The sequence below is a fragment of the Brassica oleracea genome, chromosome C8 (genome assembly GCF_000695525.1).
Source record: "Brassica oleracea var. oleracea cultivar TO1000 chromosome C8, BOL, whole genome shotgun sequence".
NCBI lineage: Eukaryota > Viridiplantae > Streptophyta > Magnoliopsida > Brassicales > Brassicaceae > Brassica > Brassica oleracea.
Genome location: NC_027755.1, coordinates 1,456,279 through 1,471,728, shown reverse-complemented (window position 1 = coordinate 1,471,728; position 15,450 = coordinate 1,456,279). Strand labels below are relative to the sequence as shown.

Here is a 15,450-nt window from a genome sequence, read left to right as displayed (position 1 = left end):
GGCTCCTATATAACCTTGTCTTCTCCAACTTGTTCTACCACATAACTCTGATTACTAATATAGAAGAAAAAAAATCAAAAGAAAGAAGTATTAAAGAGAGAGATGGGAAACAGTCTAAGGTGTTGTCTAGCTTGTGTTCTTCCATGCGGAGCACTAGATTTGATCAGGATCGTTCATCTAAACGGCCACATTGATGAGATCACACGGTCTATAACCGCCGGAGAGATCCTCCAAGCAAACCCAAACCATGTCCTAAGCAAACCATGTTCTCAAGGAGTTGTCCGCAAGATCTTGATCTTGTCCCCTGAATCCGAGCTCAAGAGAGGAAGTATATATTTTCTCATCCCTGATTCTTCCTTGCCGGAGAAGAAAAGAAGGAGAAAAGACGGTCACAGCCCGAACAAGACTCCCAACAACAACCCTAACGCTGACCTCAGAGACGTTAGAGATGGTGATCAGTGTGTGAAACCATGTGAGAAGTACTTACAAGAAGTTGTGTCGTCCACGTCAAATGGTAAAGAACACCGTCATCGCCGGCGACACAGTAGGTCGGTGTCAGTATCCTCGTGGCAGCCTCACCTTGACAGTATCTCTGAGGATCTTAATTAATTACTCTTCCCTTACCTCTTTATCTTTTTTCTAGCTAATGGGGTGTTTTTTTTTCCGGGAGCCGGATTTTTATTTTCGAGAGACTTTTATTTTGTTTTGCTTTTGTGAAAAATCTCACAAAAAGAATTATATAATGTGGATAAGTTATGTGTTGAATCATGGTGTAGTAATTTCTAGTTTTTTTTTTTTTAACACTGTGTAATCATTAAAAAAAGTGGAAGAGAGTTCAACTCCAAAGTACATAGGCAAAACACAACATGGAAACCAGTAGGCCCCAGAACTTAAAATAAAAGAGGAGAAGATAAACTAAAATGTCAAAACCGCAAGGAGAAACCAGTAACATGAAGGATTCTCACAAGTCTGCAGCTGGCTGTCACAGTATGAAGAGCATCTTGAATCATTGATCTTCCCCCCAAAGCTTCCTCTTGAAGCTCCGAAGCTAACCAGAAAGGACCGGCATGAGCAATGTAAGACGAGTATTTGTGATCGCGAGTAACACTAGTGGCGATTGCTTCCGCACACCGGTTTCCTTCTATATGCGCAAAGGCTACGGTCCATAACCGAAAAAAGGATAGCTTATCACGAATGTCCTGCAACATATCATTGAATTGTGGAAACAAGGAAGGTCTAAGGATTGCTTCCCCCGCAAGGTAGGAGGAGGATTCGAAAACCACTCTCTCGTACCGAAGAGATGAGATGGACTCAACTGCCCAGAGGAAACTCCATAGCTCTGCTTCCATCTTATTTGACACTGAAGAGTAGGATCGGCGACTATGACAAAGAACTTGACCTGACTGATCTCTTAGTATCCAAGCTGCTCCACGGTTCTGTCTGTCGTCAATCCACGATGTTCCAATATTACACTTAACAAAAGAAGCTGAAGGTTTTTGCCATCGCAAGACATTCACCAGACTGCTTTGAATTAATTCCTCATTTCTGGATGATGGATCGTTGGCTCCAAACCATGCTGCAGCGTCCACTTTAACCCTTTCCCATATATCTGATGCTCCTAAGCTCACCCTTTCAAATACTGACATATTCCTAGCTTTCCATAAGTGCCACAGAATCCACGGAAAGTATTTAGAGCTGGTGTCAGATGATGTGCTTCGCCTGCAGACATCCATCAGGTGATGAAAGTTCAAAAATACCGAGTTCATGGAGAAACCAGCAGGAGGCCAAGTAATATTTGACAATCTCCAAACTTCTTTTGCTGTATGGCAATGAAAGAGAATATGACAAATCGTCTCCGGGTGCGCATGACACATCTTACAGCTTGGATCTATCTGTATACCCCTAGTAATTTCTAGTTACGAAGAATTATTATATTTCAATGGATTAGTAAACATTGATCGAAATCGAAACATACATAAAAGTTTAAGGCAGTTTATTTTATGTAGGATTCATTGAAATAACAATAATAAAGAATTATTATTGTTTAGCAAAAAAAAAAGAAATAACAATAATAAGAAGACGAGCTTTTAAGGGGAACTAGAGTTCGAGCGCGCCTGCGTGAGTATTTATCTAATTGTTTACTATATTTTAAAATATTTATAAACACAAAAATTAAATAGTTTACATGTTGTAAAAATTTGACTCGTATACCATACTTTCGACAAATATTGACCAATTGATATGTCCAAATAATATTTCTTTTAATACGATATCATTTTTTAAACGTAATAATAATATTTTAAATATTTTGATTAGATATGAGTCATATGGCGAGATTTAGATATATTAAAAAAAAGAATATTCGGTTAGAAAATTTTAATATTTAAATTTTAGTATAGATAGATTTTATTTTTGAAAATAATTAATAGTAACTGAAATGGTTAAACATGTATTTTTAGAAAATTTTGAAATATATATATTTTAAGCAAGATTTAGATATATAAAAATAAAAATATTTGCTTGTAAACATACATGTTTATATATTTAAATAATTCAAAATATTTAAATCTTAGCATAGATAGATTTTATTGTTGAAAATAATTAATGATAGTTGTAATGGTTAAACATATATTTTAAAAATATTTGAAATACATATATTTTATGCCTTACAAGCTAAATTTGTGGGATTATATGATACTTGAAAATTATTACATAATATTGTTAAAATTCGTTTTTAAACTTTAATATTCCTAAAATTTAGCTAAATCGTTTTAGGAAATATGTTGAACATGAAAATTTAGCTAAACTTTATTTAGAAAAGTATTTAGTTAAATTAGGAAAATATATTTATTGCTTAAACTTATGATTATTTAATACTTCAGTGATATTCTATTGTAAATAAGGGGTAAATCTTATGGTGAATCTATATTTGTACTTCTGTTTTAATAAGATATATAATAAAATGGAATTAAATCAACGAACCAGCCTCTTTTCTATTACAATTTCAATATATTTCCTCTTGATATCAATGAAATAATCCGAAAAGTGGATGTAATGGAATTGTATACGGAAAAAGCATCAATGAAGTGATTAATGATTATGATAAAATGTGTTTAACGGAAAATACCACTTTGAATGATTAGACTTGATTATATAAATAATAATGAATAATAATAGATAGTAGGCAGGTTTGCACATGTAGGTGAACCAATCGAAAAGCCTTTGAAACTGAGATAAAAATCTATTGTTCCAAATAATATTATAGTCATTCAATCATATAAATAAATTAAAGGAAAATAACTTGTGATACCATACATGGAGTCATGGACAAGAAAGTGTATCAATGGTTATGCCAGAAAAATGAACATTTTTATCTTCTCATGTTAAATGATTTCTCTGTATATGTAGCCATTCGTATTTCAGCTTTAAGCTACTACCGATACTTTTATATACATGCATTATACGCAAAAACATATTACTATATTTAAGATTCTAAAAAAATGTTTATTGCAGGTCTCTTAGGTTGGGACTCTTAGCGTAATATAAGATACGGTCTCTTAGCTTTTAACTAGAAAAGCTAAGAGACGTCTCTTAAATAAGAGATATAAAAGACGTCTCTTAGCTCTTTTAGTTAAAAGCTAAGAGACCGTATCTTATATTACGATAAGAGACCCAACCTAAAAGACCTACAATAAACATGCTCTAAGAGCATCATTATCGGCGTCTTTAGGCTGTCTCTTAAGCTAATTGGGCATTAAAAATAAATCAAAAAGGTTAATAAACATAAGAGGCGTCTTTAATTTGAGGATAAGAAGAGACCGTATTTGAGGCCACGTGTTGGCAACATGAGAGGAGAGAGAGGAGGAGCGTGTGTTTCTTTCGGTTCGCTTTGGTTCGCATTTCTCTCTCTCGAAACCTCTCCACCTTTGTCTCCGAGAAGGCGATCGTCTCTCTCTCCGTGGTTCCTCGGCGAAACTGCGATAATCCATCTCTCTATGCCTCGTCGACGAAACGGAATCGTGTCTCTCCGTGGGTCGTAGAAGAAACGACGATTCTGTCTCTCTCTTCGTGGCTCCTCGAGGAAATGAAGACGGACCTCTCTCTCTCGGTGGCTGTCGTCGAGGAAGGAAATCGGTGTTATCTCCCTCTCCGTGTGTCTCCTCTCGACGGCGAAGGACTGCTCTCTCTCTCTGTGGATCTACTGGAAGGTAAATCGTTTCTTGTGTTCTTCAAGCATGCATGTCTTAGATTAGACTTATTCTTGTTCTGATTGAAAGTTTATTTTGTTTGTAGGTTCGATTGTTTGTCGCGGTGGCTTTAGTCGACGGCGATATATGGGTCTCTGTCGGTGGCTCTCCTCAACGGCGACGGAGCTCTCTGTCGATGGCTCTCCCCGATTCGCTCAGGTAAAGCTTATGTTTCATGTTCTTCAATGATGCATGTCTCAGATTGTGCTTTGATCAGTTGTGATTTGTTTGTTGCATGTTAATAAATTTTGATAATGTTTCTGTCCTTTTATTCTGTTGGGTTTAGATGTAATCAATCTCGTTTTGAATCGCGTTTTCATTGTTGCAAGTTAATCAATCTCGTTTTCAATCTCGTTTTGATTATGCTTCTTTCTATTGATTATTTTTTTATTGGTTTCTGTCTTTGTGTCCTGAGATGAAGGGATCAAGTCTCGTTTGAAACTGATGTGGAAAGAGAGGTCAGGAAGGTTCATCAATACAGGTTAGTGTTACTCTTCCTTCTGCTCGGAAATGAAATGAAGTGTATTGAATTAGAACTGATGTGCTTAATTAAATAGAACTGATGGTGAATTGAAAGGAGGGTAATTAAATAGAACTGATGGTTAGATAGAAATGCGAACGTGAAGTGTGTTGAATGAATTAGATAAATGTCTAGACTTTCTGGTTCTCGCTATTTGAATTTGAAAAAAGCTATGTTTGTTGTTAGATATATGTCAAGTCTTAACGCATTGAAGTCTTGTTCTACTTAAATATAAATTGGAAAATTGCTTCTGTGATGAATTTTTTGGTTGGGTGTGTTGAATGTTTCTTCTCTTTCTTGAAAATATTTATAACCACTGTCTATCTCTTCAATCTCCAACATCTTAATGTGCTTGCTCGTTCTTTCAACTCTTTCTCCTTTGTCTCCCATGTCTCCTCTTTCTCCTCTGTCTCCTCTTTCTCCTCCTTCGGAAATGGATTTCAATCCATTTCATGACTCTGCCAAGTTTGTTGAACTTCTTAATAGTCAACAAAATGTTTTCTTTGGCAGTCAAGGGAGTGTTTCACTCTCTTCACCGCAAGCTCCTTTCGTAGGCAGTCAAGAAGATCCAATCATTGGTGATGACCTTCCAGCAGAGCTTCCAGCAGAGCGTAAGGAACGAAGGATGTGGACGCAAACTGATGATATAGTGTTGATCAGCTCGTGGTTGAACACGAGCAAAGATCCCATTGTTGGGAATGAACAAAAGTCAATGGCTTTCTGGAATAGAATTGCAGCATACTTCTCGGCGTCTCCTAAGCTTGCTGGTTGTGAGAAAAGAGATAAAAATCAGTGCAAGCAACGTTGGCATAAGCTGAATGATTTGGTTTGCAAATTTTGTGGGGCGTATGAAGCAGCAACGAGAGAGAAAACCAGTGGTGTGAACGAGGATGATGTGCTCAAATTAGCCCACAAAATCTTTTTCAACAACCATTAAAAGAAGTTCAACCTCGAGCATGCGTGGAAGGAGCTTCGGGGGGACCAGAAGTGGTGTGAACTCTCTGCACCAAAATAAAGCAACTCCAAAAGAAGGAAGTTCGAGGATGGTTCACATTCAGCAAGCTCTCAAGTTAATGAAAACAATGCTGCTGTAGATGATGAAGGAACATGTCATCCTCCAGGTGTTAAGGCAACAAAAACCAGTGGGAAGAAGCCGTTGGTGCAGGGGAAAGATCTTTCTCACTTTCGGACTATGTGGAGCATCAAGAAAGAAGATTTAGTGATGAAGGAAAAGATCTCGAAGATGAAGCTACTTGAGAGTCTTGTTGCAAAACAAGTTCCACTTGCTGATTACGAAGAAGCTCTCAAGAAAAAACTCATAAATGAGTTGATGTAACTCTCGTTCATGTTCTTATTGTAGTTGTTTCATTGGAGTTGTTGGTAGCTCTGTTTAAGTTTCATATTATGTCTAATTAGTTTAAGTATGTCATGTTATTGTATGTCACTCTCTGTTTCTTGTTCTTGCTCCTGTTATTGAATTCCATTCTGTTTCTAGTTTTTGTTAATGATTTAGTCTCTTGTTAATGATTTCCTCTCTGTTTGTTGTTCTAGTTCTTGTTCCTGTCTTTGTTATATGTTGATGTGGACTATTCTTTTATTTGTTTCAGGTGAAGAGTGAAAGAAGAGGACTTGTCTTGCAGTCATGTCTTCTGGTTGTTTCACGGGAAAGCACTTCAGGTCACGGGACTTGGCTTCTCTTGCAGTGTGTCGTCTTGTATCAGTATCTGAGTGTACTCAAAGTGTCTTGTAGTGTCTTGTGCTGTCGTCTTTTTTCACGGAACTTTATGTATCACGGGACTTTATCTATTGTATTCTTCTCCTTTCATCAAGTAGTATAAAGCAAAGATCAAACAACTCGAAATCACAAACTCATTTCCTCTCTTCTTTCTTACCAAGACTAAACCCACAATCACAAACTCATTTCCTCTCTTCTACTAAACCAAGATCAAACCCACAATCACAAACTCATTTCCTCTCTTCTACCAAACCAAGATCAAACCCACAATCACAAACTCATATTCTTTTTTCTTACCAAACGAAGATCAAACCCCAATCACAAACCAAGATCAAACCCACATTTCCTATCCTTTTACCAAACCAAGAAAAAAAAAATTCTCTTCTCCATATTTGTGAACCTTTTACCAAACCAAGATTAAAAAAAAAAATTCTCTTCTCTATCACAAATATGACATCTTCTTCACAAAACAATTTTCAAGAATCACTTGATGATGCATTTGATGAAAATTTTGATGATACATTTGATCAATATTATGATCAAACCTTTGAGAATTTAACCATTGCTCATCAAGAAGAAGCAAGCAAACCAAGAAAAAAATGAGCTTATATCGAAAGAGACCGTGAAGAAGGGTGTAAGGCCCCGACCCGGCTGCCTAAGCCGCGGTCCATACCTCACGTCGCTCGGTCCACACATTGGCCAAACCTCACAATTTTCTGCGCTTTATTACAATGTCGCCCAAAGGTGAGGGCTAACTTAGATCTTAGCTTAAGACTACCTTAGTCATTCCCTAGCTTAGATCAATGCAACACATACGCAGCGGATATTCTCTACTTAACCATTGGTCTAAAACCAATATAATACTTGTCTGATCGAATCACCTCAGCTAATGGTTAGTATACTCAACGACCAGCTAGCTCCAAGGTTGATCTTGAACTCAAATCAAGTCATACAAATCTGAGGTTCCATTCCCCTAACCATTATATCTAGATGTATGCAACATTGCTAGATCATACCTTTGCCACATCCACGGAGCTTGTTAGCTCATTGTCCCAGCTGACTTAGCTGTTTAGCTAGCTCATCCATCTAGCTGAGCTGATCCACTTCACTTGAGGTTCCATCACTCTCTCCCAGCTGATAGAGATGCGAGGTAGCTACGACCAGCTCCCCGTCTACTCGTACAGCTCTCTTATACCTGCATAAACTCTTCCCTTTGATACTTAGTCATTCAGCCAACCATCCCCACAGACCAAGTAACCTTTGGGAAGTCTTAGGTGCATTTCTGGCCACTTCCAAAAGTGCTTCAAAAATTAATTAAAATTCATGAAAACTCATGATAAATCACAACTAAGAGTTTCCCATAATCGGAATCCAATGAATCGACCCAGATCATATGGATCCCGATCATGATCAGTCTGGCCAAGGCCATGGACATCATTCCTGAACCGGCCAAGGCCATGGTTCAGTGCTATCAAGTCTCAAACGTATGCTCCCCTGGAGCCAAGTCCTCTCATGGACTAATAATGCCCATCAGATCCTAAGTCAATCAACCAACCACCCCACATGACTCAGAACTGATGAGTCTTCACATTTACCTAACCAGCCATGGAACCTTTTCCCAACGGAGCCGATCAGTCTCACAATACATTCGTGTCTCCTGGATAGACACTCATTATACCATCAGTCTCAGTCCAAACTATGGTTGATAGTATAAGCCATCATCATCCCTAATAGGCCATGCGGCCATTAGTTCTCCTTCACAACAGTTCCGATCACTCTGTTGCAACCGTCATGAAACCACCTTGTTGAAAGGTCACGACTCTCCACCAATGACCCATGATCGTGGCAATTCATAACCATCCAGAGATCACACTCTGATGGTTCAGGCCATGATCAACACCAACCAAGTTTACATATCCCGCTCCTTATGGAATGGCCAATGCAATGCATCCGTCCATAACACCATAAGGACATGTTATACCAACCATGATCCGGCCCCTTCCTCAACTACTATATTCTTTGATAACATCACATTATATGAAGATTTCAAGGGCGTCCCATGCTTGGCCAGGACCAATTCTACAAGATACAGAAACATAAACCAGAAAGTAATCATAAACCGATTACCTTATACATGATCTGACTAGATCATGTGCCTTCCCTTATCATGGACGTCCATGCTCCTCCAAAGCACGCCTCCATACTGTCTTATCAAGACCTTATCATATACTTACAGTAATGATAAGATCCATGCAAGGGTCGCTCATCTCTTCCCTTGAACTCCCATGAAACCGATTTCTGCACTACATCCGCCTTCAAAGCTGTCCATGCCATTGAGAGTGGAGTCCGGCCATCTCCATTCTCTCCGGGATATTTACGTGTGTTCCCAAGAAATATAGGAAGCCTAGGACGTGATCATCCATGATCAAACACCATCACAGGGTCGTTTCCATCTCCCATGAAACTGCCTTTCCACGCACCTCTCCCCTTAAGGCTATCTTGGCCTTAGGAAGTGGAATCCGGCAATCCCACTTCTTCCCTGACTAATTACGTGTGTTATCAGACCCTGTAGGATGCTTTGGGTGATGTCAACATGAATCAAAACCCATCAAAGGGTCGTTCATATCTTCCTCTTTGATCTCTCCCAAAACTGCCTCTTTATGGCCTTCAAACCACTCTTGGTCTTGGATGTTGAATTCGACCAACTCTCTGTCTTTTCTCTGTTTTTCTTTGTTTTTCAGGGTGTAGGATGAATCCCTGGCGTGCGTGCAAATCCACGTACTTGCCCTCCTTATATAGAAGAAGGGGTAGTTACCTTTCCAAAGGTTGCACTCTTTCGGGATCATTTCTGGGCATTGATTTAATCAATGGTCCAGATCACACTCATTCGCCTATGGCAGTTACCAGACGCCCTGGAACTGTCAAACCACTCCTGGATATGTGAAACTGAATCCCACACGGATTTTCCATGCCCCTGGCTCAATCCCAACACCCCACCAGCCCATCGGCACACACGGGTCGCCAACATGGCCTGGCCACTATCCGAACCCGACCCAACTGACCAACACTTGAACACTCAGTCCAGCTGAGTTGAGCTGATCCCAAGCTGAGTGAGCTAGACCATCCAGCTCAGGGATCTGACCTACACTTCAGTGAGCTACACCGAGCTGCACTACACTTCACCTAGCTGGTCGAGCTTGCTTACCGCATCGCCCAGCTGTTATACACTGCGTCTAGCTTGTTTCCTTTATCTTCTTTAATCCCTCAAAGTCCCTTGGTCTATTTCCAGACCTAGACTTAGTTTTTCCATGATCCATTCTGATCATTCACTTCATCGAGCTTCACCCGGACCTCGTCCAGCTACCGGCTCGCTTGTCCAACTCCAAACCACTCGATGCACCAGCCAAGTCCTAGCAAACATGTTCCAATCTTTAGGCTGCTCACTCTACCATGAGTCCTAACAGATTGTTCTGTTTTCCTTAAGTCCTTCCCGGACACTAAGGTTTATGTTTCCAACCAACAATTACTGGATCATTCCTTAACCGGCCACAGCCTTTCCTGGCTTGGCCATATTGCGATCTTAGTCTATACTAGACTAAACCGTCACATACTTGACATCTGTCCATTACTGGACTTTGTCATAATTCGATCTTGGTCCTTTCATGGACTCGATCATATTCCGGTCCCGGTCCACTTAGGGACTCAACTGTTTCAACCCGACCACAGGCCCATCTCCGAATAGGTCGTCATGTTATCCTTGTCCCTTTATGGACTTGATCATTCTTATTCCAACCTTAGGTCAATCTCCGACTTGGTTGTGATGCGATCCTCATCCCTCACTGGACTTGATCGACTTCAGCTCGGCCATCTCGGCAGGAGCCATATGATATGGACTTTTGGACATTGGGGCCGTCCCTGGTTCCAGTTCTGCTATGAACGGGTCAGCCCTATCAGGAGGAATGCCCTGTAGCACCCGAAACACGTCCTCGAACTCACTGACCAGCGGAATCCCATCCGGGTCACCAGCCCCTTCAACCTCCTTAGTGGCGATTGTGGCCAAATAAGCCTCACAACCCTTCTCAAGCATCCTTTCCACTTGGATTGCTGATATCACTAAGAATCCAGAGGTCGGACGAATACCTTGGAACCTGATCGGGGGTCCACACCCACTCTCAAACTGCACCTGGAACCTGATCGGGGGTCCACACTCACTCTCAAACTGCACCCAACTTCAGTGACAGTCCAGAGTGGCCCGATTCTTTCCAAGCCTTGGAACCTGATCGGGGGTCCACACTCACTCTCAAACTGCACCCAACTTCAGTGACAGTCCAGAGTGGCCCGATTCTTTCCAAGCCTTGGAACCTGATCGGGGGTCCACACCCACCCTCAAACTGCACCATGCCCCGGTGACAGTCCAAGGTGGCCCGATTCTTTCCAAACCAATCCATGCCTAATATCACATCGTGGCTCTTTAGGCGGACACAACCAGATCATAGTCCATCCTGACTAGATCCCATTTGGACTCGTCCGAGTAAGCCAACCCTGGTCCCTCTCTGGACTCGATTGCATACCGAACCTGGTCCACTCCCCACAACATTGGGTACCTAGTTGAGTAGGATCTTAGTTTGATCACACATTTGGAAAACGTCTCACACTATTCTCCAAAGTGTCACACTTTTGTGAACGTCCCATACCATTCACAAGAGTGTTTTAAATATACCTCAATCCTTATCATACTAAGATACATAACATCATGTTCTTTCTGTGGTCCAATTCCTCTTGGAATTGATCCATTCCATTTAACTCGATCTAAGGAATCCTACCTTGACTTACACTGAGTCAAAGCTGATCCATCTGATCACAAGCCCACTCATGTACTAGCCATTTAGCGTCTCCCTTAGACCAACATGAACATCGCATATGCTCACTTGTTTCGAACGGCCACAAAGTTATAACACTAACCTCCAAGAGAGTGCTGCACGTTTCTTTCAACCTAAGCCACTCTCTGGTCCATGTTACTTCCCTTGTCCAGGTCGTCCATACAAAGATCTTGCATTGCGTCCATCGTCCAATCCGTCTATTATTTCCAAATAAATAGATAACTAACCTTTCTGTTTTCAGGGTCTTTCCCTTGGAGAGTGCATCTTGGCTAAGCCGGCTCATCTTGGAACTTCTCCGTTCAGAAGCATGAAACCAACCTGACCTCAACTCCCACTTGGCTCCCACAGCTAAGGTTCCATAGTCGTCTCAGTTTTCAGAAATAATTTCGGTTTGGAACATAATATCTTTGAGCAGTGAGTTGAGCTGAAGTTGTGAACCAAACGACTCCTCCACTCATCTGCCTCAATAAGATCCATACTACCTGAGAAATGCTTAGTCCTCATTTGAGCTATGTGCTCTAGCAACACTCAGGTAGTCCACATTCCGAGCTGCCCAAGCTGGTGGATCGATCTCGACCACCTCGGCTACTGGCACAACTCGACCATTAGCTGCCGGAGCAGCTGTCTGATCCACCGGTTAGTCTTTTCATTGTTTGCAACAATGTTCGGATCAGACCGGTTCCCAACATGAAAGAATTCAGCTTCCCCTTTCCAGTTCTTGTTCCAGCTGCAGCTCAGCTCATCCTACTCAAACCTCAGTAGGGTCGAGCTGGCCGATAGGCAATCCAGCTCCATTGTTAACCTTCTCCAGCTGAGTCGGCAACACAACTGGCAGATTAACCCCATCAACATCCACTTGTCCGGATGTGTGGGTGAACAACCACAACCAAAACATCCTAGAATCAAGCATGCTCTGATACCAACTTGTAAGGCCCCGACCTGGCTGCCTGAGCCGCGGTCGATACCTCACGTCGCTCGGTCCACACACTGGCCGAACCTCACAATTTTTCGCGCTTTATTACAATATCGCCCAAAGGCGAGGACTAACTTAGATCTTAGCTTAAGACTACCTTAGCCATTCCCTAGCTTAGATCAATGCAACACATACGCAGCGGATATTCTCTACTTAACCATTGGTCTAAAACCAATATAATACTTGTCTGGTCGAATCACCTCAGCTAATGGTTAGTATACTCAACTACCAGCTAGCTCCAAGGTTGATCTTGAACTCAAATCAAGTCATACAGATTTGAGGTTCCATTCCCCTACCATTCTATCTAGATGTATGCAACATTGCTAGATAATATCTTTGCCACATCCACGGAGCTTGTTAGCTCATTGTCCCAGCTGACTTAGCTGTTTAGCTAGCTCATCCAGCTAGCTGAGCTGATCCACTTCACTTGAGGTTCCATCACTCTCTCCCAGCTGATAGAGCTGCGAGGTAGCTACGACCAGCTCCCCGTCTACTCGTACAGCTCTCTTATACCTGCATAAACTCTTCCCTTTGATACTTAGTCATTCAGCCAACCATCCTCACAGACCAAGTAACCTTTGGGAAGTCTTAGGTTCATTTCTGGCCACTTCCAAAAGTGCTCCAAAAATTAATTAAAATTCATCAGTCCACACTATGGTTGATAGTATAAGCCATCATCATCCCTAACAGGCCATGCGGCCATTAGTTCTCCTTCACAACAGTTCCGATCACTCTGTTGCAACCGTCATGAAACCACCTTGGTGAAAGGTCACGACTCTCCACCAATGACCCATGAACGTGGCCATTCATAACCATCCAGAGATCACACACTGATGGTTCAGGCCGTGATCAACACCAACCAAGTTTCCATATCCCGCTCCTTATGGAATGGCCGATGCAATGCATCCGTCCATCACACCATAAGGACAGGTTATACCAACCATGATCCGGCCCCTTCCTCAACTACTAGATCCTTAGATCACATCACATTATATGTAGTTTTCAAGGGCGTGCCATGCTTGGCCAGGACCAATTCTACAAGATACATAAACATAAACCGGAAAGTAATCATAAACCGATTATCTTATACATGATCTGATAGATCATGTGCCTTCCCTTATCATGTACGTCCATGCTCCTCCAAAACACGCCTCCATCCTGTCTTATCAAGCTCTTATCATATACTTACAGTAATGATAAGATCCATGCAAGGGTCGCTCATCTCTTCCCTTGAACTCCCATGAAACCGATTTATGCACTACATCCGCCTTCAAGGCTGTCCATGCCATTGAGAGTGGAGTCCGGCCTTCTCCCTTCTCTCCTGTATATTTGCGTGTGTTCCCAAGACATATAGGAAGCCTAGGACGTGATCATCCATGATCAAACACCATCATAGGGTCGTTCCCATCTCCCATGAAACTGCCTTTCCACGCACCTCTCCCCTTAAGGCTATCTTGGCCTTAGGAAGTGGAATCCGGCCATCCCACTTCTTCCCTGACTAATTGCATGTGTTCTCAGACCCTATAGGATGCTTTGGGGATGTCAACATGAATCAAAACCCACCAAAGGGTCGTTCATATCTTCCCCTTTGATCTCTCCCAAAACTGCCCCTTTATGGCCTTCAAGCCACTCTTGGTCTTAGATGTTGAATCCGACCAACTCTCTGTGTTTTCTCTGTTTTTCTTTGTGTTTCAGGGTGTAGGAGGAATCCTTGGCGTGCGTGCAAACCCCACGGACCTGACCTCCTTATATAGAAGAAGGGGTAGTTACCTTTCCAAAGGTTGCACCCTTTCGGTATCATTTCTGGCCATTGATTTAATCAATGGTCCAGATCACACCCAATCGCCTATGCCAGTTACCAGACGCCCTAAAACTGTCAAACCACTCCTGGATATGTGAAACTGAAGCCCACATGGATTTCCCATGCCCCTGACTCAATCCCAAGATCCCACCAGCCCATCGGCACACACGGGTCACCAACATGGCCTGGCCACTGTCCGGGCCCGACCCAACTAACCAAGACTTGAACACTCAGTCCAGCTGATTTGAGCTGATCTCCAGCTGACCCAGCTGAGTGAGCTAGACCATCCAGATCAGGGAGCTGACCTACACTTCAGTGAGCTACACCGAGCTGCACTACACTTCACCTAGCTGGTCGAGCTTGCTTACCGCATCGCCCAGCTGTTATACACTGCGTCTAGCTTGCTTCCTTTATCTTCTTTAATCCCTAAAAGTCCCTTGGTCTATTTCCAGACCTAGACTTAGTTTTCCCATGATCCATTCTGATCATTTACTTCATCGAGCTTCACCCGGACCTCGTCCAGCTACCGGAGTGAGACGAGGTGTACCGCAGTCTGGTCAGCGCATCTGTTTTGGGTACAGAGGGCCATAGGTTCCCTATTGTATTGAAATTTAGCGCCCTCGCTTGTCCAGCTCCTTTGAGCTTGCCTCTGCCTTATTTGGTTAAGTTCCAGCTATATGATTCCCTTAACCACGTTTTGGACCATGACACGCTTGTCTTCAGGTCGTAAGACCTGGCTGGTGCGTCTCCTCGCACCATGGTCCATCCAGACGATCCTATCCAGGATCGGGGATGCTACAAAGGGCATATTCGTCTATGGAATGATTATTTCAGTGAAAATCCAATGTATCCTAAAAATTTCTGCCGACAACGATTTAGAATGAACAAGTCATTGTTCATGCACATTTTTGATCGACTCTCCAGCGAAGTTCAATACTTTAGGAAAAAGAAAGATGGTATCGAACGGTGTAGTCTCTCTCCCCCTTCAAAAGTGTACTGCAGCCATTCATGTCTTGGCATATGGTTATGCCGCTGATACGGTCGACGAATACCTCCGGCTCGGTGAAACAACAACTCGGTTATGTGTGGAAAATTTTGTGGAAGGAATAATAAATTTGTTCCGCGATGAGTACTTAAGAAGACCAACACTGGCTGATCTTCAACGTCTTCTCGATGTTGAAGAGTATCGTGGATTTCCCGGGATGATAGGAAGCATCGATTGTATGCATTGGGAGTGGAAGAATTGTCCCACCGCTTGGAAAGTGCAATATTCTCGTGGTTCGGGTAAACCAAC

General features: G+C 42.1%; 3 protein-coding genes across 3 annotated transcripts; 2 read left to right on the top strand and 1 right to left on the bottom strand.

Moving 5' to 3' along the window:
* On the top strand, positions 1-788 carry LOC106310584. The gene has a single exon (XM_013747814.1). It carries the CDS (start codon positions 103-105, stop codon positions 607-609), a length of 507 nt encoding a protein of 168 aa, XP_013603268.1. The 5' UTR covers positions 1-102; the 3' UTR covers positions 610-788.
* Positions 789-923: 135 nt separating this feature from the next.
* On the bottom strand, positions 924-1,646 carry LOC106308390. Its single transcript, XM_013745546.1, has one exon. It carries the CDS (start codon positions 1,644-1,646, stop codon positions 924-926), a length of 723 nt encoding a protein of 240 aa, XP_013601000.1.
* Positions 1,647-5,200: 3,554 nt separating this feature from the next.
* LOC106308389 lies at positions 5,201-6,103 on the top strand. Its single transcript, XM_013745545.1, has 2 exons — positions 5,201-5,645; positions 5,862-6,103. Exons 1-2 carry the CDS (start codon positions 5,201-5,203, stop codon positions 6,101-6,103), a joined length of 687 nt encoding a protein of 228 aa, XP_013600999.1.
* The last annotated feature ends 9,347 nt before the right edge of the window (positions 6,104-15,450 follow it).